Genomic DNA, 26,615 nt, shown 5'->3' with positions numbered 1-26,615 from the left:
ATAAGGAGCACTCTAAAGGGCTTAATTACCTTTTCCTTTACTTTCTTTGGTATGAAAAGTCACGTAGTCTATCACTATGTTTTTGTTTGTTTGTTTGTTTGTTTTTGCGGTACGCGGGCCTCTCACTGTTGTGGCCTCTCCCATTGCGGAGCACAGGCTCCGGTCGTGCAGGCTCAGCGGCCATGGCTCACGGGCCCAGCCACTCCGCGGCATGTGGGATCCTCCCAGACCGGGGCACGAACCCGTGTCCCCTGCATCGGCAGGTGGACTCTCAACCACTGCACCCCCAGGGAAGCCCTATCACTATGTTTTTAAAGCACCAAAATAAAAATTTCTGAAGGATAGGGTAGTTAAGAGCAGCACAAGAACCGGATGAGGTCCCTAACACACTACCTTTGGCTTTGGATTGCCCTGGGGAAAACACATTGAGAAACTGTCCCAGCTGGTATGAGGGGAAGGACGTCCTGCAGAGCTGCAGGCCCCAGCACCTACTGAAAGACTCCCCACTCTTAATGAGGCTCCTCCACTCAGCAGAACCAAGAGGCACAGGGCGCCCCCTAGTCCCGAGGTCTTCATGTGGGGATGCCTGCAATCCTAGACTGCATGGGTGGGGGTGTTAGTTCTCCAAGAGTATTCACCTGGAAATATTAATCATGCAAAATTTTTACAATTTTCTTTTAGATCCTATGGAATTACAAACATCAAGATCTAAAAATATACCTAATCGAAGAAACCCAACATCCGTTCCTTCTCGGCTGAGCTTCAGATCATCATTTGCTTCCCTGTTCTCATTCAGAAAATCCAGAAAGGAGACTTTAAAGCTTCAACCGCTGGGAGAGAAAGAGTGAGTTAAACTCAGCTCCTGTGACAGCTCATTAGTTACCTGATACCAGAGCCCACCAGCCTGTTTTGTGTTCAGAATGTTTAATGTTCTTAGAATTTAATTTCAGATAGTAACAAAGGAAACAGGGCTGAGCCCTCAAAGGGACAAAGTCCTTATGAAACTTTGAAACTGGGCTCATCTGAAATCCAACTTCTAACCAACTGCACAGGTCTCAGGAGGTGGACATGGTGAATGATGGATTAAATGTTGAGAAATAATTATTGACAGTTTCTCCACTGCTCCAAGAGCCTGGTCTTTGCCCTGGTCAGGAAGATACATTTAAATTGAAACTACTCCTTACTTGGGGAGTATGTGTGTCAGGAGAATTGCAGTATAAAGAGTAAATGAGCATAAATGAGATGAGCAAAGAGTAGAGAAAAACTGAATTATGAAATGGAGAAAAAATATATTACCATCATTAAAAATATTGAGGACAGCCATTCTTCTGTAGTTGCTTGGAATTTAAACTTAAGGTGAAGGAGAGGAAACTCTGAGAGCAGTGGAGATATTGTTCCAGATGGTTCCCAGTTGAGAACTGTGTAAATGAGTTCATCTTGACTCATTACGTTGTTGGATTGTTTTGTGAAAAACAAGCAAGGCTTTGCTTACATGCAATTTGCTGACTGCTAAATATTTTCAGCATGTCTTCCTGGTTGAAAAGCTTCCCACCCTCTTAAGGTGTTGGCTTGGCACATGATGTGTTCCATGTGTGCCATTAAGAGTGCATTGCAGCTCTAAATAAAAGGTGTTGGAGGTCACTCTTGCTGAAAAACAGCAGGCAGCAAGCAGCTTGGTGAAGTATGCAATGAGGCTCCTGACTCGTAGAGGAGCTCTTGGGGGAATGGAAGGTTTTTGCTTCCAGCTTTCACCTGAGGCTGTTTTTGTCTTTGAGGAAATAGTGAAGAGCTGAACAAAATGTAGATTCATGTGATCGTTTCCACCAGAGTCACTTACGAGGAAATACTCTTCAAATAGTGAGTAGCTTTTCTTTGTAAAAAATGTTTTAAACACTAGTAATTCTCTTATTTGGGAATTAAAAATTGAGGAGTATTTCCTTTATAGGAAATATTATTTTTAAGGAGAAAAGAAATATTCCTAATGTGTAGTGTGGCTGAGACTTATGATGTAATTTGTGTAATTTAGGTAATTTTCTTCAAGGCAGAGTTTTATTGTAGCTGAACAATCTAACATTAGAAAACTAGGAAAAGTTGAGGAAACTGTTAACTCTATTGACAAGTTATTTCCAAGCTCATATTGTAAGTTGCTGCCAAAGTGGATCAAAGAAGATGAAAGATCTATAATCTTCATTCTGGGTATCATGTATTTTAGTTATAGACCAAATTGAAAAAAATGAAACTCTTGCAAAATTCTGTTTAGCGATTGTTCTTCTTAAATATCACAATGACTTGTAGCTGTCTTTTAGCCAAACACAGGATACAAAAATGAAACAAATTTTATCCTTTAAGCATGTGTGTGTGTTACAGTTTTCAGAATTTGCCATCTTTAAATACATTTTATGTTCAAACCATAAGTGGGAATAATTGTGCTGGTGCAAAATGTAATGAAGGCACTGTTTTGTGCTCCTAATAGGTTTCAGAAGATAAAACATGAAAATATGCCCTTTTTATTTTTAAATATGAACATGACCTAAATATCTGGATCTAAATCCTGAATCTGAATGTGTGTGCTGGGGGAAGGGTGGTTTTTTTGTTTTTGTTTTTTTGTTGTTGTTGTGGTGTTGGGTTTTTTTTGTGTGGTACGCGGGCCTCTCGCTGTTGTGGCCTCTCCCGTTGGGGAGCACAGGCTCCGGACGTGCAGGCTCAGCGGCCATGGCCCACGGTCCCAGCCGCTCCGCGGCATGTGGGATCCTCCCGGACCGGGGCACAAACCCGTGTCCCCTGCATTGGCAGGCGGACTCCCAACCACTGCGCCACCAGAGAAGCCCGGGAAGGGTGTTTTTAAGGGAGCATAGTACTATGGTAGGACTATAAATTCTGTGTCATACATTCCGAGGGGCCCTTTATTCTTAAGTAGAGCTTTTTTCCTTCGGCAGTTCTGATTTTTTTCAAAATACAGAATCAAGCTTCAGCATACAGACTCTGGTTCAGGAACTCCTCCTTGCCTATAAGCGCAGTGGGAGGAACTGACAAAGAGCCCCAGAGGGGAGCACAGTCATCCTGTGCGAGGCAGGTTTCTACTTGCTGAAGCCATCAAGACTCAACTTTGTCACACTCTGTCCTCTGGAGGACAAGTCAGCAAAGCAGTTTAAGAGGATCTTCTGCAAATCACAGAAAGAAAGCCAACCCCTAGAAAGCCATGGGAACATAGTGACTTCATTAATTAATAAAAAGGCAAAAAGTTTTGCTATTTCTGATTCAAATATGACTACTGAAGTTTCTCCTCCCAAATTTATGTACTTCCCAAATTATCCCCTTATTATTTTAATCCTATTTGTAAATGATTGAACTGTACTCTCTATGACTCTACCACAACCCCAGGAACAAAGAAAATTTTCCATTAATGTTTTAATTCATTTATTGCTAGCCAAAAATTCAAGAAAACATACATATACAATTGTACCTTGGTATCTGCAGGGGATTGGTTCTGGGAACCTCCTGCGGATACCCAAACCCACAGGTGCTCAAGTATCTTATACAAAATGTACAGTTAGCCCTCCATAGCCACAGATTCAGCCAACCAGGGTTCCATCCGCAGTTAGCTGAATCCGCAGAACCTGTGGACACTGAGGGCTGACTGGATTGTGTATCTTTCTCCTAATAGTTCCCTGTAAGTTATGTTTCCTTGTGTCTTGTTTTGGGGTGTTTATTGCCTGAGATATGGTGCTCAGTCCCTGCCACAGAATTTCAGTAACTCCATCACCTCCACATAGTTCAGCAAGTACCTAATAGCTTATCATGAGCTTATAAATGCAGCCTTCCTGGCTGCCCAGCAGTATCTGCAGTTACTTTTTCTTATTCCAGACCCCCGGTTATTCCACTGATGCACCCCTCACCGTGAATAGGTGATGTGCCACCCTCTGTTCCATGCACCAACACACTCCACAATGAAGTCGTCCCTGCAAAGGGGCCCCTTCACGTCTACACACATTCTTAAAGCTATGAAGCTATGTGCCACCAATTCATGATGGTGATTTTAGAGATGTTGATTGTTTTCCCCTCTACACTTTCCTTTGTTGTAGTCCCAAGGACTAGGGCAAAGTGGAAGTACAAGAGAACTAGTTCATAAGACTCATGAGTAACATGTACAGTTAAATTTAAGTTGGCTTCTTTCCTTTGAGGACCATCACAGTGTATAGCATACAGTAAATACTCACCACACAGCTGTGATTATAGCGTGACAGCTGCTCTCCTGGAGTGAGGGTATGCCTGCCCACTACCCTGTTCCTTTCGGATGATTTTTTTACCCGAGGATGCAGAGTTTTGGTGGGTGCCCAAATTTACCTGATCTATCATAGGATGTACACAGCCTAGGCAGTCCAGTTTACATAAGCAAAAGATCAAATGCTATTTTGGAAAGTTTAAAAGGCAGATTACTGTTTTCCCTGCATTCTGTTTTCTGTCTGTCTCTCTCACTCTTCCTTTTTCTCTCTTTCCAAATGTTTTTGGAAACATGCTGCCTTCCTTTTTCCTGCTAAGTGACTAGGCTTCAGTTGGAGGACACAGGAATGTAAGACACCTAGATCAAAGGAGAGATCAGAGTAAGCAAAATCCTTCTCTGGAAATTCTTCTTCAGTGATCCCAGGTGTGGTGTCCACAGATAAACAATAGGATTGTGGTGACAGGAGGGAGAAGCATGACAAAGGGAGTGGCTCCCATTATTAGAATTTCATCAGCATTTTCAAATAATGACAGATAACCAGGCCCTAGCCTTGAGATTCTGATTCAGGTCTGAAGTGGAGCACTTTATTTATTTTTAATTCCCTAGGATATTTGGATGCTCATCCAGGTTTGGGAGCCATGGTGGCAGAGCTTCCCACCCCCATTATGGCAGGGCCGTCAGAATTCCTGGCATGGTACTAATAGCTGAGGTGATAGCTTCTCTTTTATTTATTTATCAAAGTCCTGCTCTGGATCAGATACTGTGTTTAGTGCTGGAGATAAAATCGTGAAAATAAGGCAAAGTTGTCCCCACCTGGAGGACTTCAGAATCTAGTAGGGAACACCAGATGACTGCGTGTGGTTGGGCAGAACTCTAGGAAGTGCTGATCACATCGCAATCATCATGGATTTATTCGTATATTCATTATGGCCGTTTTCTGGCAAATGTCAGTAAGGATCTTGAGGAAGGGCTGCTCTTTAGAAGACACACAGGGGTGACCTCTGAGTGACAGCCTGGGTGACAGCCGAGTACACGGATGATTGTGGTATCGTATGGTGAGTGCTGTGGTGGATGCATGGTATTCCTGCCATGAGAACATTATAGGAGAAGCAGATAATTCAGACTGGAGGATACAGAAGCATTCCTAGAAAAAGAGAGCCAATTTCTTTTTTTTTTTTTTTTTTTGCTTTACGCGGGCCCCTCACTGTTGTGGCCTCTCCCGTTGCGGAGCACAGGCTCTGGACGCACAGGCTCAGAGGCCATGGCTCACGGGCCCAGACGCTCCGCGGCATGTGGGATCTTCCCGGATCGGGGCACGAACCCGTGTCCCCTGCATCGGCAGGCGGACTCTCAACCACTGCGCCACCAGGAAAGCCCAAGAGAGCCAATTTCTGAAGGACACATAGGACTGAGCGAGGCAATTAAGAGTTAGGAGGTTGCGCTGGGCAGAAAGAATGGTTCAGCAAAGATGCAGAGACTGGAAACAAGCAAGAACTCATCTAGGTCATTGAGGTTCAGTGACCAAGTATGAGGAGAGACTGATAAGAGGTGGGGTTCGAGCAGCTGGCAAAGGCCGGAACATAGGAACCTTATACATGCAATGCTAAGGAGCTTGGACTTGATCCTTTAGACAGCAGGGAGCCCTTAATCACTTTTTCTAAAAATACCATTCTTTTCCTTATTATATATATTATATATGTATATGTATTCATATATAAAACAGATAAAATCACCCCCCACCCACTGACCTGGACAAACACTAATTATTTTGGTATATTTCCTGCGTGTGTGCATATTGTATATATTTTTTTTCATTAAACAGAGAAGTGACATAATGAGATTTTCATTTTAGAAAAATCACTTTAGCACAGTGGTTCTCAAGCAGGGGCAATTTTGCACCCCAAAAGCCACTTGACAATGTCTAAAGACATTTCTGGTTTTCATAACTGAAGGGTGGGTGCTATTGGCATCTAGTGGGTAGGGGTCAGAGATGTTGCTAAACATCATATAACACATGTGACAAACCACTACACTGAAGAAATGCCGGTAGTACCAAGGCTGAGAAACTGCTCTACCTATAGCTGGTGAAGTGGGAATATATGTGAGAGATCTTTAAGGTATGGCTCAGTAGGACTTGTAAGCAAATGCAGGTGAGATAGCTTACAATCTCTTGAAATCACCAAGTCCAGAGGACTTTAACCAGCATAGCTTTTGTGATTGCACTGTTGTTTTTATTCACTCTACAAGTGGAAGCCTTTCACATCAGAAACATAAATTAACCTGAAGGCGGGCCTGGAAGTGACCATGGAGACTCTGGGCCTCCAAGCCTCCTGAGTCCTATACACTGCCTGCAACCTAAATCCACACGGCCTTGCACACTGTCAGGGAACATGCATCCTCCCACTCACAGCACACCCTCCCACTCGGTGACACTCTGTCCCAACTGTGCCACCTGCTACCCTCAGAAACTGATTCTTGCCCCTGCTCCTTTCACTCCAAATCAGACCAGGGGCCTGGCTGAGCTGATGAGACTGCTGAGCTGCGCAGCGACACCATGAAGCCGGCAGCTCTGCAGGGCTCTGGAAAGAATCTTCACAATCTGGACGTTCTCTTGGCTCCAGGCAAACTGAATTCCTTGCCAGTTCCCCGCCTCCCTTACTCTCTTACATCTCAGGCTTGTGCTCCTGCTGTTCTTTTCCTCTCATACCTGTTCGACCACCACCTTCTCTCCCTGTTGCCTTTCCGTTTATCTCGGCAAGTGCTCACTGGCCCCTCTGCATTTTCAGCATATTTTACTTAAGCCTCTGTATTGTCCTTTTCACATTGTGGCTTGCACTTTGGCTCTTTATGTATCTAATCTTTCCTATCGTAAAGCGTCTCAGAGAACAGGGTCTCTATCTCAGGCATATTTATTTCCTCCAAAGCCCTCAAAATAGTGCCTAGCATGTAGAAGCCTTGCAAGTTCAATAAAGCTGTATGAAAAGGAAGCATATGAATATAAACAGTATTTCAACTTCTAAATATTATTAGTATAGAGCTGGTATTTCAGAATAATACGAAAAAAATTTTTAATTTTAATTTCTGTTTAAATTTTGAGCTAAACTATAAAATACATGTTGGTATCTTTTAAATATAAAATTGCTTGGCCTCCCAGGTTTTATGCTTAACTTTCAAGAACCATGAAGCAACTAGGAGTTTGAATAAGGAAAACTGCATCTTGCCACTTTCAATTGATCTGACCTAGAGTCTCAGTTTGTTTAATTCTTGATTCCATCTTGCTGTTCTCTTAGCGAAGGAGAGGACTTGATTTCATACAAGAGCTCTGAGTCATTATGGTCTATTAACTCTTAAGCTGCAATTCAGGCAGCATACCCTGGCATAGGATTATAGATTTTAAAAAATCAAAATTTATCTCAATTTTGGACCTATGTCTTTAAAATTTTTCACCTTCTACTGAATTTTAGAGAAGCAACATAAATAGTAAAAGCATAATTGTTCTCCTTCAAGATGATTTCATAATAAATAAGGCATATTTATAAAAATAAGCATCCTGAAGTCATCTTTATAAGGTTTGCTTTTTAAAAAATTCCCTTAAGAATTGTTGAGTCTGGTTCTGACTTACTCTCTCTTTAAAATAAAAATGTACAGAAGCAGAAAATCTGTTTCCCATTTACAAGAAAATTCTGTGTGCCATACTGATCAAGAATGAGAGCTCTAGATTCAGTCAGCCTGTGGCCGGCTCTGAGCTCAGCCACTATGTACCTTGTATAGTGTCTTCTAACTTTCTGATCTGTAAAATGAGAGTTGTCATAGTATCCACTTGACAAGAGTGATGTATTTAAATGAGATAACATGCCTATAGAGCATGAGAATACTGCCTGACACACAGTAAACACTCAACAAATATAACTGTTTTTGTAATAAGTCTTCATGCTATGTTCAAGTACAAATCCACTATTATGTAATTTTTCTTGTCTACCTGAGTGACAAAGATGTAAAACATTGATCCTAAGCAAGAATAGGAAAATGTTTCTGAAAGATTTTTCAACAGTGCACTAAGAAATGTCTCCCTACTAAGCATCAGAAATATATCTTCTCAAGATATCAAGATATAATAGCAAACATGCTATTGATTTTCCAAAAGTTAGGCACTTCTTCAAAGAAGTTATTTCAAATTCTTTTCACAGATGTGACGACCACATACCTCCTGTGTCTGTGAGGGGAACTGCTTTGGTAAGTAACCAAAGAACTAAAGGTTATGCTGAAGAACTCAGAATTAATGTAATTCCTGACTGGCTACCTACTTAAATAGAATTCTCATTGGCGCAGTTTGAAATTTCCTTGAGAAGCTTAGATTTCTCCTACAGAGTTCAAAGTTTCCCAGCTGTGATCTGTTTCCAGTTGGCTGTGGTACTAAAATACTCAAACAGCAGGCTGTGCCAGGAGGAGTGAGGCCATTGTGTGTCCACAGAGACTGTCGTTAGCACCTCTGATATTTTACCACGTGTCAGTCCTGTACAGCCCTAAAATGTTCGACAGAGGAAGAATTTATTTGGGGATAGCAGAGGAATTGCAATTTGGGGCATGCAAACTGTAGCGAGCTGCAGGCAAGTCTGCTGAGGGTTTGGGGTAGGCTGTATTTGGGCAGGGAATGTAAAGAGGGGAGAGTTCAGTTTGAGGCTGTCAAAATCAATGGAGACCAGCTTTGAAAATTTCCAAATAAACTTCAAACCAGTGTGGGTCTGCGCTAGACCTATTCCGGGCAACATCATCATTTGTATTCAAAGAGGAAGCCACTGATAGGTGAGATGCATTTGGACAGAACAGGTTCACATGAGGGGACTGACCCAACAGGACCTCCACTTAAAGGGCTTAAATTTAAATTTATCTCTGTGTTCACATGCTTATAAGATTGAGAAGCTTTAAGTTTTCTGTTTCTTACTTTTTTGCTGTCATGACTTTTGATCTACACACACTTGTGTCTTCCTGTGTAACTCATATGGTTTGGTGATGAAAGAAAGATGGAGTTTTGGAAGGTACCTAAGAGTGCAGGAGGAAGGTAGAGGCATGTCTCAATTGATGGCCCTTAGTACTAATATCTACCTTTCTCTCTCTTCTTTTTTCAAAGAGCATGAGATAAAATTCTGGTGAGGAGTGCATATAAACAGAGGTTCTTTACTTCACAAACAAACATGAGCCTCCTTTCTTCTTCAGAGTAATGCTACTTCTTTCTAGATAACATTGAGCCCTATCTCTCTCCTTTATATGCTTGAGCCCCAACCATGACGCCAGCAGCAGCAACTGCTACATTCTGATGGAGAACTTGCTATTATCCAGGTACTTGACATGGGTCACTTCATTCAATCCCCAGAGGTAATCTATGAAGTACGTACTATTATTATTCCCATTTAAAGATGAAGAAACTGAGGTTCAGAGAATTTAAAGATCATGCTCAAGGTCATACTGGAAAATGGTATAATCAGGATTGAAAAACCCGGGTCTCTGTTAACTCGGTAGCCAGAAGTCAAAAATGCCTACAGGGCTTCCCTGGTGGCGCAGTGGTTGAGAGTCCGCCTGCCGATGCAGGGGACACGGGTTCGTGCCCCGGTCCGGGAAGATCCCGCATGCCGCGGAGCAGCTGGGCCCGTGAGCCATGGCCGCTGAGCCTGCACGTCCGGAGCCTGTGCTCCGCAACGGGAGAGGCCACAAGAGTGAGAGGTCCGCATACCACACACACACACACACAAAAATGCCTACAGCTCCAACAGCCCCAAAGCCCTGTTTGTTTATGAGCCCCAGTTGCTTGCCACCTGCAGACTCTCCTTTAACTGAGCAGTGGACTGAACTGGCACACACGCAGCTTTGTTCTCTAAAAGGACAGAGGCTTACTTCAGGATGCTTCTGTGCTCTTGCTTTTCCTCAGAGAAGTGCTCAGAGCTAACCCTCCTTTCCCATTTAAGAGCCATGGGGTCTGAAACAAATGAGGAACATAAAAAGAAATGTGAGCACCTAGAAGTTATAAAACAGGAGAGCTAATCTGGAGTATTTGGGATTTGAAAGTCCAGTCTGAGGATTAGTAGATATCCTTCTTTGGCACTCTTAATTGCTGCTTGCCTTAAACCATTTTACTGCTCAGAGCATGTCAATCTAAAAAAGTAAGAACTGAGAATATAAATGAAACTCAAGCCGATGATTGTAGCTCCCAGTTAATAACTATTATAAAAAGTAGGAGAGAGAAAATAATGAAACTATTGTTGAAGACAAGGGTTTTGTATAACATGTAGATCTCCATTATTTATCCATGAAAGTCCTATCCCCTTAACCTGCAGAGAAGTGGAATTTGGCCTTTGATGCCACAGGGATTCTTGCCAAGATTTAAGATAATGAACTTCCTCTCACTTGGTTGGTAGCCTAGCAGGAATGGTACAAGGGGGATTCCAACATTTTGTAGGAGGTTGTACTACATTCTTGGATGACCTTCCATTCAAAGAGAAGGAAGCTGGGACTTCCCTGGGGTCCAGTGGTTAAGACTTCGTGCTCCCAATGCAGGGGGCCCGGGTTCGATCCCTGGTCAGGGAACTTGATCCCATATGCATGCGCAACTAACAGTTTGCATGCCACAACTAAGAGCCTGCATGCCACAACTAAAAGATCCCACGTACCGCAACTAAGACCCAGCACAGCCAAATAAATAAATAAATATTTTTTTTAAAAGAGAGAGAGAGAAGGAAGCTGCTATTTATACATATACATCAGGGACTTCCCTGGTGGCGCAGTGGTTAGGAATCTGCCTGCCAATGCAGGGGACATGGGTTTGATCCCTGGTCCGGGAAGATCCCACATGCTGCAGAGCAACTAAGCCCATGCGCCATAACTATTGAGCCTGTGCTCTAGAGCCCGCATGCCACAACTACTGAAGCCTGCGTGCCTAGAGCCCCGTGCTCTGCAACAAAGAGAAGCCACCGCAATGAGAAGCCCGTGCACCACAACGAAGAGTAGCCCCCGCTCACCGCAACTAGAGAAAGCCTGCGCGCAGCAACGAAGACTCAATGCAGCCAAAAATAAATAAATAAATATACATTTACATCAGCTTAAAAGAAGCAAAGGGTTTCAGAAAACAAAATTTTTAGAGCTAGAAAGTGTGAAAGAATTTCAGTCTAAAATGGAACCAGAGGATACATTGCATAAAATGGAAAATCTGACACATGTTCCCTGAGGAAGACAAAACTTAAGGACCAAGAAACTGATTTCTTATAAATGCCTGATTTACAGAAAACTGATAATAATATTGGAATTTTCTTAAATGACAGGGAATTGGTCAGGGATTGCCTCCTATCAACCTTGCAAAGTTTTGCTTATGGTTTCCAGAGGCATGAACAAAATTATCCGGGTCAGGTTGGCCTCACAAAATAAGCTGAACTGAGCTTTGTTTGTATGACTGGACTGGTTTTGTCTGCTCAGGAAATTTTCAAAGCTGGTCTCCATTTGTGTGGTTTTTTAAAACATCTTTATTGGAGTATAATTGCTTTACAATGGTGTGTTAGTTTCTGCTTTATAACAAAGTGAATCAGCCATACATATATATATATCCTCATATCTCCTCCCTCTTGCGTCTCCTTCCCACCCTCCCTATCCCCCCCTCAGGTGGTCACAAAGCTCCGAGCTGATCTCCCTGTGCTATGCGGCTGCTTCCCACTAGCTATCTATTTTCCATTTGGTAGTATATATAAGTCGGTTTTAACAGACTCGAATTGAACTCTCCCCTCTTTACATTCCCTGCCCAAATACAGCCTATCCCAAACCCTCAGCAGACTTGCCTGAAGCTCGCTACAGTTTGTGTGTTCCAAATTGCAAGTCCTCTGCTATTGCTAACTAAACTCATCTCTCGATCTTGCCTCAGTTTACCCTTTTATTTAGGTTGACAAGAGAAACTTAGAGATCTTCTAGCTCAGACTTTCTCTCTACTTCAGCACTTCTGACATCTTGGGCTGAATAATTCTTTGCTGTGGGGCCTCTCCTGTGAACTGTAGGATGTTTAGTGGCATCCTACTAGATGCCAGTAGTTCTCCTCCACTAAATTGTGACAATCAAAACTATCTCCAGAAATTGCCAAATGTTCCATGAGGAGCAAATTGACCCCAGTTGAGAACCATCTCCTTAAAGGCGAGGAATCCAAAATCAAAGTAGCCGCCATCTCCGAGAATAGACAAACTGTATAGCCTTGGCCACTTGGTCACTCCTTATTTCTGAACAAATTCTGACTGGGTCTGCTCTTAGATGATATGCCAACTCTGTACCCCTAGAAACATACCTCCAATGTGGCATAACCAGACTAGGCTGGTGTGAGCTCCCTAAGACTGGGACTATGCCTGCTCACCTGTGTATCCCCACTTCCTGGCACAACATGAGTACTCAGAAACTGAAAGAAGAAATGAATGTGTGGTTTTAAGCCACAAGGTGCAATGCTGGGTTTGACCTTTGCAGGAAAACAGATGCAGAATAAATTCAAGAACACCTTGAAAAATTAACTTGTTGACTTTATCAAGGCATTTGATAACATCCATGAGCTTCGGCTTCAGTTCCAACAGCTGTTCTACAGGTTTGGCTACCCTAGAAGTTCTCAGATAGTCTGAGGTTACTCTGTGACAGAGGTTTGTTTGTCTAATCATATCAGAATTGCAGATGTTATCAGTAGAGTTAATTGGGGTTGGAAAAATGGCCTTGTTTTGCTCAGCATATTCTGTGTACCATGTTTAAGAATGTAACTGAGACCCTAAAGCCAGCATTTTGAGACTCTGGCCTCTAATCCTGTAGGACACTTTTCTAACTCATTACGCTACAAGCACCTGCAGGAGTCCTCCAGGAAATTCTCTGTAACCACAGAAGACTAGTAATGGCTAACGATGAGGAATTACTAAGTGCTAAACACCATTCTAAAGTGTTTTATAACTATTAATTCATTTAATCCTCACAGCAACACTATGAGATGAGTGTTGTTGTTGCGTTGTTGTCTTTTTTTTCATTATTCCAAGAAAGAAACTAAGGTACAGAACAGAAACGTTAAGCAACTTGCCCAAAGTTGTACAGCTTTTAAGAGAGAGAACCAGAATTTGGACTTGTTTGGTATTCATGTGCTTAACCATTATGTTTTCCTACCTCAGACATGCTATATTGAGTCAATATTGTAAATATTCAGTGTCTCAATTTCTGTAATAATCTTCACTAAAAATCTTATATATGTAATTTTCTACCTTGGTATATTGAAAATCAATCCATAACTGTGTGCGTGGAGGGTATGGAATGTTTAAAAGCAAGGTTCCTGTCTTCAGAGAGTTTACGACCTGATTGAAGAAATGTACATTAGTAAAATGAAAATAGAAAGCAATGTAGTGGAGAAAATAGGATTAGAGATCAGACCATATGAGTGTCAGTAGCCAGTGTCACCTTTTATCATTCCTGTGACTTGAGTAAGGTACTTAACTGAGACTCCGTTTTTTCATCTGCAAAGTGAAAATCCCTACCTATTTCACAAGTTTGTTCTAAGGATCAAATGAGAGAAGATATTTTTAAAGTATATTGAAAACTGAATAAATGCGTAATTTTGTTCAAATATAAGATAGTATCAAAAGAGTGTACAAAAATGTATTGGAGAAGTTCAGACGTGGGAAATATTATTGTGGGAAGCATCGTCTTTGAATTCAGTTCAGTAAATATGAGTCAGTCTCTTATATGCTGATGCTATGCAAGGTGCTCAGGATACAAAGTAGAATACTTTGCTTTCTTAGTTAGTTTAGAATTTGGTCCACTTCCAGGATTTTATTCATGTGTCTCTGAATCCCTGGTTTCCTAGATCAGAGTGGGGATTAGAATGTGTGAGAGGGTAAGGGAGGAAGGGTAGAAGTCGAGGGATAAAGTAAAAGTGGAGAGAATGTAAACAACTTTGATATGAAATAAAATGTATGATACCAGAGGTGCATAAAGACTACTGTGGTAATTAGTTATTCCTGCAAGAATTGGAGAAGGACTAACAGAGAGGGTGATATAGGAACTGGACTCCGAAGGATGAGCTGATATTTTCCAGAAGAAGAGGAGAAAGAGCAAAGATCAGGAGCAGAGACACAGAGTCCTCAGAAGAAGTGCACAGCATTTTAGAGGACTGTGTGTAGAGAGCTTGGAGCATGGGGATTAAAGCTAGTTGGGGAAGAAAGGCTTAAATCAAAAGTTGGAAAAGGATTTTGACACTATTTTGCTGCACGGAGGTGTTTGGGCCTCATCCTCTAGGCCAGTTTTGGGAAATAGGCTTCATCTTTTATGATAACGTTACGGCACAGAATATTCTTTGGAGGAAGATTCGGAGTCCAAGACTGACCCCTGACTGAGGATCTGTGTGTGCTCTGAGCCGCAGAAGGATTTATCTCTCTTAGCCATATAATATCTCCATGTGTTGGAAACATCCTTAATATCTTAGGTGAATAAGGGTGGGCTTGAAGCAGAAGATCTGTGGAGAAATATAAACAAAGGATGTTATATTCACAGTCTCTTGGTAGAAACCCTTCCCGCCTAGAGAGGTTCATCTCTTCACCTGAGTGTTCAGTTCATGTCTTTGCATTTCATTATAAATTCATTATAAAGGAATGTGATCCAGGAGGCCAAAAAGAATGTACTCTGGTCTACATAGAGGAAATCTGAAGTTTATTTGAATGTTGAAATGGTTGGGAGACAATGATGCTTACTATTCTCTTAAATGTATCTACTCTGCACCAACTACCAAAACTGCAGGTTTGGGAAGAATGGGCTTATAAGGTTCATGGCTAATTGTTATTAGCACAAATAAAGACTTGGAGAGACAGTAGGTAGGACACAAAAGAGAACACCTCGATGCACTGTAGATAGAAAACTGTAACTGTAACTGATCTGATTTTTCAAATGATTAGTTTCTAGTTTTATTACCTCCAATTATATCCCTATAGTTATATTGTGCTTCTAATATTTGTTTACTTCTGAATTTAACATGAGTGTGTTAAATTATATCCAATAACCAATAAATTATCATTGGATTATTTTTTTTATTACTATGTCTCCTCTGTATGTATTCAATTACAGCTTACCCATAGAACTGAAAATGACAAGTCAATGAAATTTGGGCAGGGCTTCTGTAAGAAATTACTGACCTAGATCTTGAGAATGAAAACAAACAGGTATAAAAATACTAGATTATGATGAATGCAAGGATTAAGAGAACCTAGGCTTTAGAATTGGACAGACCTGTGTTGGAGAAGTTAAAAAGCTGGAGCTTTAGAAAGATTAGAGATTTGGCCTTAAGCATTCAAGATGAGATTAAATGTGATAGTGAACATCAAATAAAAAGAGAAAAATTGGGGAAGAGAAGGATTCAAGCAGCAAGAACTGGGTAGAAAGTGAACTGAAAATAAAGCAATTGGAATGGGAAGTGGCCTTGTGCAGGATGCAGGCAGGATGAGTTAAAGTGGAGTCATGAGTGGCAGAGCCAGTTTGACAGAGGAAATGCAAATGGAGTTTTGGCAAAAGGAAGTGGAGGTGTGGGAGTGGATAATTCCCCAAGGTTGTAAAGACAAATTAAAACTTAAAAGTAGAGCAGTGATGGATTTAATGAAATCAAGATAAAATTTGCTAGTAAAGAACTCTACATCATTCTCCTAAATCCTATAAAACTAGCAAAGGTTTAAAAAAAAATTATAAGGTCATGCTTTTCAGCGCCTTTTTTTCAGAATGATTAATCAGCTCCTTATGTGTATCTGGGAGGTTCTACCATTCTACATGATTTCCGTGGATAGAAATACTTTTTTTCCCTAAATCCATCAAGTTTACAAATCTTAAGATCCACCACAAGTTTCAGCTAACCGCCTCTTGAGAGAAAATAGGTACAGTGTTAAGAAATCTAAAATTACAGCCACTGGGGCCAGAGATACAACATTCCCCACTCAGGAGAGGTCAATTTCTTTCCTATTTTCCAGGAACCTCCTTAAGATTTTTGTAGTGCTATGTAAATTTGTAGGAATCTTTTGCAGGGAGAGGCTCATACTAAAAGGAATTAATGTAGGTATGGAGAAGTTTGTGATCACTTGCAAATTGCAAAAGCAACAAAACATTACAACTAGAGAAATAAATGTTAGGAAAATTTATTTGCTGTCTTTAGACTAGGACCTTTAAGCTTGGGACATTTTTGTGGGAACATGTTGGCTGGGGAAGTTCCAGAAATAATATTACATTTTCTATTTTAAAATTAGCAGGCAAAAATATACAATTCACCTCTGGAAAATCAACCCATTGACAGTGCGTTTGTCCCCAAGCCAGCAGGCATGAGGGAGGAAAGTAGCATGCCTCCGTGGGATGCTTCACTGCTAGAGGATGAGTTTTTCCAAGGTAAGTCTATGCATTGAATTGCCTTTGGAATTCCCAGTAGTAAAGGAAAGCAAATAATAATTACAGTCTGTATTAAAGTGCTCAAAATGTATCAAACCCTGTACTTCATTTTTGAAGTCCCTCTCGTTTACCTTACCTGAAGAGTATGTGGTTACATGCTATTAACACAAATATTAAAGAATCATTTATTTTTATTTGTTTGTTTGTTTGTTTGTTTGTTTATTGCTGTGTTGGGTCTTTGTTGCTCTGTGCAGGCTTTCTCTAGTTGTGGTGAGCGGGGGCTACTCTTCTTTGCGGTGCGTGGGCTTTTAGGTGTGCGGGTTTCAGTAGCTGTGGCACATGGGCTCAGTAGTTGTGGCTCACGGGCTCTAGAGCACAGGCTCAGTAGTTGTGGTGCACAGGCTTAGTTGCTCCGCGGCATGTGGGATCTTCTCAGACCAGGGCTCGAACCCATGTCCCCTGCATTGGCAGGCGGATTTGTAACCACTGCACCACCAGGGAAGTCCCTAAAGAATCTTATATTTAAATATAATCTAAGCAAATATTCTTGGATCAAGGCCTGATAAATCTATGGAAAGGTAATAATGTTTAATATTTAAACTCAGGTAAAAAGGAAAAAATATGTCTTTAGGAAATATATCTATAAAGTTTACTGACCTTAATAGACTTATATTGTTCCTGATTAGGACCTGAATGCACTGTGATGAAATCTGATTGTTGTTAAACAATTAACCTTGTACAATAGATGACAATAAAGACTAAAACAGGTTCCAAAAGTACTATATACACATGGACCTTATTATACAAGCATAGCTCACCTTGACATAGTTTATTCTATATAAAATAAGCTTAGCCATTTGAAAAGTGAAGTCTGAAATCATTCACTAGCTTCACCTTGAGGAACTAAATTCAATTTGCAAGGGCAATGATGTCACCTCAGCCCTATAGTTAGGACAGGTGGTGTGATCATTGAGAGACATCCAGCTGGTTGGTTAACAACTTTCAGTAAGATGGTTACTGGCGGAGAACTTGCTTCAGAGAAAAGAGACCCAGAGGAAAACTTCTGTTCCAAAACAAAGGTTTTGCTAGTAGAGGAGAGCTACTTTTTATGAAATGAAAAAAAAAAAAAAAATGACTTGACCTCTCTGAAAATAAAAAGGAGAAGCAGAACAGGAATTATTTTGACCTCAAGAGTAGTGAGTCAAATAGCAGTATTAATTTGGGAATCAAAGTGACTTTGAATAATTTAAAGTCCCGTGATACTGATGTTAAGAGTGGTTATCTCTGGGAAGAAGGACTCCAGGTGATTTTACCTCTTTTGTTATACTTTCCTGTATTTACCATACATTGCTTTTGTAGTCAGCAAAAGACTTTATTTAAGGAGGAAGAAAAAACTATGAACAGCTTGAAAGGAAAAACAGAAATCAAAGAGATTTCATTATAATTTGCTTTAAAGACAGATTTATGTAGTTTTCTTTTTGCCCTGCCTTATATTTTGGCATTGCTTGATTATTTTATTTGTGGATGTAGGAAATAAATTATTTCAGGGACAGGAGAAAAATAATTTTTTTCATTAAAACGTTGAGGAATGTTTACCCTGAAGTATTCCTTAGTTACAGATCTTTAATGCTCAAGACTAGTTCTTTTGCTGCCTATGCGAACTTAATAGTACCAACTTACAAATAAAATAGCGTAGAGAAAATTCACAGCAGATATCAAAAACCCCTTCAGCAACTGTCCTAACATAATTGGTATATTATAAGTACGTCTCACTTACATTCACTCAGATACCGATATACCTCACTTTCCCTGTCATTGAAGAGTTACAATTACTTTTTTTTTTTTCTTGCTGTCCGTGGGCCTCTCACTGTCGTGGCCTCTCCCGTTGTGGAGCACAGGCTCCAGACGCACAGGCTCAGAGGCCATGGCTCACGGGCCTAGCCGCTCCGCGGCATGTGGGATCTTCCCGGACTGGGGCACAAACCCATGTCCCCTGCATCGGCAGGCGGACTCTCAACCACTGCGCCACAAGGGAAGCCCCTAAAATTACAATTTTTAATGACAAATTTTAATTAACCAAAGAGAGCGCACCATTTTATGTAACTCAGAAGGATAGATTTCTGTAAACCAAAAAGTTCTTCAGCAATTTTAATAATCCCATAACTTATTTCTCATGTCAGATTTTATTTTTTTAATGAACATTTCTTCAAAAAATACACAATTTACTCATATTTATTGTAACATGAATATGATAAAATATATCTATTACCATCCAAATAAGTATGTTAATAAATTGGATGCTCAACTTTTGGCAGTAATGTGCAACTAAGTGCAACTAAGAACTCATGTTATTTATAGACTTTCATATCTTTTACAATCCCCTGAGGTAAACATAATTGGAAACATTATAGCTACCTAGTGACACAAAAGATTCACTAGAAACCATGATTAAAATTTATGGTTAGGGGAAAAACTGTGGCTTTTATGTTCTTAAGGCATTTTGGAAGGTCAACTTTGAAAATGTGTGATTTGAAAAAGTGTGAAAATGAAAAAGAAACTTCCATTACAGGCTTGTAAAAGTCAAACTATCTTAAAGACATAATCAAAATTAATGTCATAACATTTATGGTGACATGATCTAAAAATTATAAGGGATTATGTTTCTTCAAGCAGAGACTTCAACAACTCAAAATATTATTAGACTGGAAAATCTTATGCAAAAAAATGATGCATATTCTCCTTTTAGTTTTAGATGATTTGGATGGAAAACTGGCTCAGGAACAGTCTCCAAGCTCATTGAATGCCAGAACACCTCTCAACTATGGATCAAGAGCACAGTTCAGTCGTTTTTACTCCAGTGGGAATAAACACCGTAATATCACAGCAAGGCACAAAAATTGCTGTAATGAAACTTCTAATATGTCTATCTATGATGTCTTAAGACCAGGAACCCCTAAGGAAGGTTTTAAAACCTTTTCTCCTAGAACAAGGACAATCTGTGATATGTACAGGACAAGGGAACCCAGAGTCCTAAAAGAAGATTATGTGCAAAAGAATATTTTTGGTAGTATTTCTCTGTATTTTGACAGCAGACAACAATCAGTCTCACCAGCTACAGGGTATTTCACAGCAAGAAGCTTACCTTTTTCAGCCACAACTCAGAACAAGACTGGGTTTATACCACCAAGCCACCAACAGAGCCCAAAGAGAACTCCTTTATCATCTATTATATGGAATAGATCAGATTCCTCTAGAGATAGGCAGAACCAGGAAGAGTTCCTGAGGGCACCATCACCAACGGAAACTGACCTTGCTGACCAGTATATGTATCCCAGGTGTTTTCAGGAGGATAGGAGATATGAATTTTACCATCCACAGAGTGTTCACCAAAGTGTTGGTTTAAATGCCCCCATGAATAATGCAATGAGTGCTGACCCATATGAGAACTCAGAGAATATGCCATTCTACCATGAAGATAACCCATTTACTAGGTCTTTCCTTAGCAATACCTCTGGATGGAGCAGGGAACAGAGATTTGGACAAAGTCCTTTTTGGGGCCAACAGGAAGAACATTCTTCCTGGTCTGACTTTCATCAAAGCAGGAAACCATTCACTTCTTCTGACAGAGACTTTGAAATGATCTCCATTGAAGCAAATAGTGCATTGTCAGCTGGTCATTTTCATAGTGTTCCTTCTCAACACTGGGGGTCAGTTTCTCCTAGGTACAGGACAAGTATTTCCAGAAACCAAGAGAAGCCACATCCCTCACAGTTTGATTCTCAGGCATCCACACTGGAGAGCATGGAGGTGTCACAAGTTAATAGGAACCAGTCTACACATTTCAGTGCACCAAATGTTTGCCCCATGTCTGGTTCAAGCTATCATATCAACTCTGGTGGGTTAGAATATCAACAGGACAGTTCTCCTATGGAACTACAAATAAACAAAGAACCTTACTCATTTGGAATTGCTCAAACTCTAGCATCCTCATTCAAAACTACCTTCCCACAGATTCCTGACGGGAATTCCAGAGAGAATCCTCAGAGTCCCAACTTTCAGAATCCCACAGTCACTTTGCAGAAAATTAAGCCTGCTTCTCTTCCAATCAGAAACTATACAGAAGTCACTGGGACCAACAGTGATTCAGTTGATTCTCCACCTCTGACTGAAAGCCAACCCACTATCTTGGTCACAGAAGTGAATAATGAGAAAGACTTGAATGGATCTGTTTTGGAAAAAGACAAACAACTAAACAAGATAGACCAGACAAACATGACAGGTGAAATACCCCAACTTGTTTCACAGACAGTAATTTCTAACCCTTTACCTGATTTTCAAAATCTCCTCTCCCAGGACTCAGCCAAGAGCAACACATTTGTTTCTAATGCATCTATAACAATAAGATCAAAAAGTTTGCCTGGAGTCATCTCCAGGAGAGATATCTCCAAAATTCATAAAGCCAATGAACTTAAAAAATATAAGAGTTATACTGGGAACAGAAAACTTGGCTCAGCAACTTCCCTTCCTTTCATTCAGAAAAGCAGAACAACATCACCTTTTCTCAGCCCAAATCAAGGTTGTCACCAGGAATTAACAGGAAGAAATAAAGATATTTCAAACATTGTTAAAAATAACCACGGGAGTCCTGAACGTACTGATAATCAAAATGCACAGTCTCCAGTAGAGCCTGCTGTTGTAGATACCAAGGAAGAACCATGTACCACAAGTTACTCTACCAACTGTAGCAAGTCACCTGCCGACCACAGTATGCCATGTGATTCTTTAGATCTGTCATCAGGTACACTACCAGATTCCTCACCATCAAATGATTCTTACCTTGATGCTCTGGTGATTCCTTCTACTACAGGGTTCTCCTGGGGTTGTCCTTCAAGCAAAGATCTATCTCTGGGAGAAAGAGAAGAAAAAGACAATGATTGCAAGAACCAAAATAGTCAGTTTTCCCTAAGCCTCTCAGAAAACCAAAAGAGTAATGTTAATTGTACGCCTGTACATAATGAAGTGGTTGATGTTGTCAAATGCCATTCACATCCTCCTTTCAGGGATGGAAAGGGAAAAGGAAAAATAAGACAACGTGTATCCTATACCAAAAAATTAAGCAAAATGGAAAGTAGATCAATACCTACAAGTGACAGCAGTAACCTCATTGAGGAAACTGAAAGCAATTCCAAGCCTCCTGAGCTTCACACAATTTATTGTACCTTACCAAGAAAATCAGCCAGTTTTCTCATCAATGACAGGAAGTCTGAAAGTAAGATAGTTCCTCCTTCGTTTAGGAATGAGCCACTTGCATTCCAAATCAAAAATGATGCGGAAGATCCAGTAGGGAAGTACACATCAAACAAATTCAGTCCCAGTTCTTGTGAGTCAGAGAGCAAATATTCCGGAGTAGTTTCAGACTCAGGGTTTCCATATGCCTCAACTGGAAGAGATGAAAGAGAAAAAGGTTTAGTCTCAGATACAGATGCTTCTACTATAACACTAAAGCCTTGGGAGAGACTCATTAACCCTCTGGGAAGTGACTCATCTGATTGGGAGTGTTCTTTCAGCAAAAGACACCACCAGAAGGAATACTTTCAAGAATGCACTGAAAAGAATGGTAGAATTTCTGCCTCCAGGACAGGTATATTTTCCCATCCAAATGAACACCCTTTACCTTTTTGTGCAGATTTGTCAGGCAAAGAAAGTGGGAAAACCTTACATAAATTTAAGACTACTAGTATGTTTTCTGTTTCTGGTGATGAAGATAATGTGAAATGTCTTGAGGTGATTTCAATATATTATACTCTACCAAGGAAACACAGAAAAAAGTTCTGTAACCTCCAAAAGTATACACAAAATATCGATTCACTTACAGAATCAACTAAAGTGGGGACTAAAACGTCTCCTAAAGCTTTAGAAAAAGACAAACTAAATTGTTCTACACAAGAGCAGTCAGGAACACCTTCATCTAAAGATCTAAAGATGCAGGTCAGCTCTGTTCAGGAGAATAGCCATCTTTCTCACACCACTGAAAACATGACTGGTTTACAATTACCGAGTTTTGGGTCCTCAGAACCTACATTACAGGAAATTGCTTCTATTGAAGCAGATGTTTCTCTTCATAAAGGAGAACCTAAATCTAGAGAGATTTCCCCACACAACTTAGCTAAAACACCTTTATGTGATTCACAAAGCAAGAAAGAGAAAGGGAAAATATTGCGAAGTGAAACCCTGTATACTTCACTAATGCTTCAGGGAAAAAAAGTTACAGGAGAGGAATCTGAAAATTGTCAGCGATCCACTAAATCAGGTAACAGTGGTTTTTCTAACCTCCCAGCCCGTTCAGAAGAGAATGTGGAAAATTCCCAAGTCATTGGAAGTCCTGGGGAGTGTACAAGTAGTGCTGTAGCCATTACAGCTACTGGAAGTCTTCCGAAAGGTACAACAGGCGTAGTTACAGATGATAGCGCCAATGGATTGCAGCCCGGGGAAGTAAGAGGGGAAATGAGAAAAGATTTCCCAAAACACCCTGATAAACCACCTTCTGACTCAGAAAGCCAAGTCTTTGCTCTTACTCCAGCCTTGCGTAAACTACAGCTTGATGAGAAGACTTGTTCGAGTGAACAAGATTCAGACAGTTTGCAGTCTGAACCCAGAGAACTACCTCAAAGAAGTCAGGAGGTAAATATGACAGAGAGCAAGGCTAAAGATGAAATGCAGGAGTTGGCATGGAATCAACCTTCACTTCCTGAAGGAAGTAATAAAAGTAAAAAAAGCTTGGACGACCTAGAAAAAGGGGGAAACAGATCTTCAGTTAAACACAGATTGGCAGTTATGTCCAAAGCAAGCAGAAAATTTCCAGCTGAAGATTTATACCCCAGAAGACATGTAACTACTATCTTTCCTCAAAGTGGGAACAGTTCTGGCTTTAGCACCTTATCCCTTGGCACACCAGAGTGCAACCCACACTCCCCTGTGCCTACGTTAAAGTCCACAGAATCCACAGATGAAAGCAGGTTAAGTAATGATGGAGTAAATGTGGAGAAATCCGAGGACCCTCTCCAGGTTACTGCAATAACCAACGGAGAAACTTCTACACACTTAAGCAATCAGAAGTCTAACAATATTTCACAGCCACATCATAATGAGTTTAAAAAAATCTCAGAATCACAACTAAAGTATGAGAATTCTAAGGATGTAACAGTAGCTCAGATTTTGGAAGGAGAGTCAGAAGCCCTGGCCCAACCCTCATTGATCAGCCTCAGGGAAGCAGACTTCCCTGACCATCAGAGGGGGCTAAACCCTCCTTTTCAGTTGGAGCCTGCAGAGAAATCTACAGTAAGCATGCCACTGGCCAGTTTTCAGCAACAACAAAGGAGTGCTTCATCTCTGGAGTGGGAACCTGAGCCACACCCCTATCGTTCAAAGAGTTTAAAAAGCATCAATGTGCACGGTGCTCTACTACGAAAAAGTCATCCTCCAAAAGTCAGAGAGCGTTATTTTTCTGAAAGTACTTCTATTGACAATGCCCTGAGTCAACTGACCCTTGGGAATGAATTCTCTAACAACAGTGGGTACAGTCGAAGATTCAAATCTTTTTCTGAACTTCCCTCCTGTGATGAAAATGAAAGTTGGGCTTTGTACAACAGCAGGCCAAAAATGGGTCCTAGGTCTGCAACATCTATATCCAGACCTATTGACTATGGGATATTTGGGAAAGAACAGCAGCTGGCTTTCTTGGAGAATGTAAAGAGGTCACTCACACAAGGAAGATTATGGAAACCAAGTTTTCTTAAGAACCCTGGCTTCCTGAAAGATGATGTAGTTAACCCTTCTAACCCAACAAAGTCATCAAGTTCTAATTCTCCTAGTAAGCAGATGCCAGAAGATGGCTCATCTCTAAGTGCACCACTTAATATCTATGAAGATGATCCAGTAGACTCAGATTGTGACACAGACACAACCACGGATGATGAATACTACCTGGATGAAAATGACAAAGAGTCAGAACTGTGAGGCTTTTTCTATAAAATGTATAACGTTTTCACCAAAAGTTTGTAATGTAAGTAAAGTGCAAATATGTATGTCTACGGAAAGTACAGACATTAGAAAAAAAAAAAATCTAGTCTGGGCAGTTCCTGCTCTGAAACAATCCAAATTCTCTTTTTTTCCCCCTCCACACCCTATATATAGACTTCCTGAATTCTAGAGCAATGAATTCTTGTTTAGAGGGATTCTCTGCTGTTTTCTTCCTCTGTATATACCCTTGGCCTTCTGCCACTCAGCCCAAACTTAATCTCTAATTCACTGTCCAGTTTTGGTTTTCTGCTCTATTTTCCCCCTAACTTTCTTATACCTTTCATGGTGATTTACAACTTTAATATCCCAGCACAACAGCAAAACGAAGATTTGAATCTTCGACTGTACCCACTGTGGTCTTGCCTCTTCAATACCTTATATTCATAGCATTAAATAAAATGTAGGGTGATAACAATGGAGTAAGTATTATTATCCTGTCTGACTCATCAATATTTAGGAGGTTTAGAGTTTGGGTTTTTTGGGTTTTTTTTTCTTTTGAACAAAGATAAGGGCATATCTATAAGGACATCCTGTTTTATCCATAGTGGAGCCAAGGGGACACATATTTGAAGTGCTTGTTGAGATAATAGGTGAAGAGGTGAATCCCTAGTAAGCCAAAGAACATTAATACTCCTAGGAATCCCTTTGAAATAGTTTATAGGATGGTACAGAGGGTGGCTTTGCCACAGAATTTCTGCTTAGGAAGGGAACATAACTGAGGGGTAGAGATAAGCATGCATCCCTTCATGAGACTGACATCCTTACTGCAGCTCTCTCAGCAACTGTTCCTTTTTTTTTCCATTTCTCCAGAACCATCCATTTAAATTTTTTCTTTATTTGCAGGATAGAACACTTTTTTCCATGTGAGACATTTTAGTTGCAAGTGGTAGCCTTGGTCAAGTCCCTAAAGTACTACCAAGTCAGATCTGACACCTTGGGGTTCACAGGCTTCTTTGCCAGATCATTTACCAGACCTTGGAAATTAGAAGGCAGAACTTCTAAGGGCTCGTCACTATGATTCCTTCAATAGTTTATCTAGACTAAATAACTTGTCACACCCACTGATAACTTGGCTTTCCTAACTCTTTATTTGCCATGAGGAATTTTGGGGGTTTTCTCTCCTCCTAATCAGCATAAAGACCAATAAATAGGTGGCAGTGAAGCTAATCTGCTAGAACTACAGAAATCATGCCATCCTGGATCTTAGTACTGTGAGGGTCAGCATGAATGGATTTCATCTTGTTTGGTTTATATTTGCTTCCTGGCCTCATTTTAGTTTCCATTTTTCTCACCTAGTCTGTTTCATCCATATAAATTAAGGATAATGATAGGTATTGGGGAAGTATACAGAAATTTGGAACTGATAGAAATGCTAGGGAGGACTATATTATTATTATCGTCCTAACCATTGCCTTGCCTAGAAGCAAAATGCCAGAGCTAGTTTGCATTGTTCTCATGAAACTCAAAACTAAGGAAAATGAGGTAATTACATGAAAGCTATTTCTTCAATCTATAAATTGTCTTAAACTTCAAGCTCTGGCCAATCCTGACCTCAAAGAGACTGACAGTAGAATTCTAAATCAACTGTTCTAAACGTTTCCATTTAAATTTGTATGGTGAAGAATAAATAACAGTTTATTCTTTGTTTCATGTATGTTTGTAAATTCTACCTTTTTCTATTTATCTGATTATTTAAATAAAATTCATAAACCATGACCTATGTTTTCTATTTAATTTTAAAATATTCGAAGTTAATATTTTAATATTAAGATTCTTGGTTTTTTAAATGATCATTAGTAAATATTCTGAGTCTACACGTATTGTACAAAAGGTGAGATGAAGTTAGCTTATTTTTCACTGAATTTAGCCTATATCAACAGTTAGGTAAGTTAAGGTCAGGCTAAACAACTAC

General features: G+C 40.3%; 1 protein-coding gene across 13 annotated transcripts in view; it reads left to right on the top strand.

The window, feature by feature from the left end:
* The window catches only part of EXPH5 (exophilin 5), a 67,373-nt gene extending 40,959 nt beyond the window's left edge, over positions 1–26,414 (top strand). For 10 of the 13 annotated variants that reach the window (XM_082626362.1, XM_082626356.1, XM_082626363.1 and 7 more), the window contains 4 exons: positions 682–844; positions 8,410–8,455; positions 16,489–16,624; positions 19,371–26,414. In XM_082626362.1, coding sequence (XP_082482488.1) covers positions 682–844; positions 8,410–8,455; positions 16,489–16,624; positions 19,371–24,640 — 5,615 coding nt within the window. In that variant the 3' untranslated portion in view covers positions 24,641–26,414. Of the gene's footprint in view, positions 1–681; positions 845–1,831; positions 1,858–8,409; positions 8,456–16,488; positions 16,625–19,370 lie in introns of those variants that run through there. The other 3 variants (XM_082626361.1, XM_082626359.1, XM_082626360.1) reach the window with 3 other exon arrangements.
* Positions 26,415–26,615: the final 201 nt, after the last annotated feature.

The sequence above is a fragment of the Mesoplodon mirus genome (assembly GCF_964341445.2).
Source record: "Mesoplodon mirus genome assembly, chromosome: 7".
NCBI lineage: Eukaryota > Metazoa > Chordata > Mammalia > Artiodactyla > Ziphiidae > Mesoplodon > Mesoplodon mirus.
The sequence above is the reverse complement of the archived record's forward strand: the minus strand, read 5'-3'. Positions and strand labels throughout refer to the sequence as shown.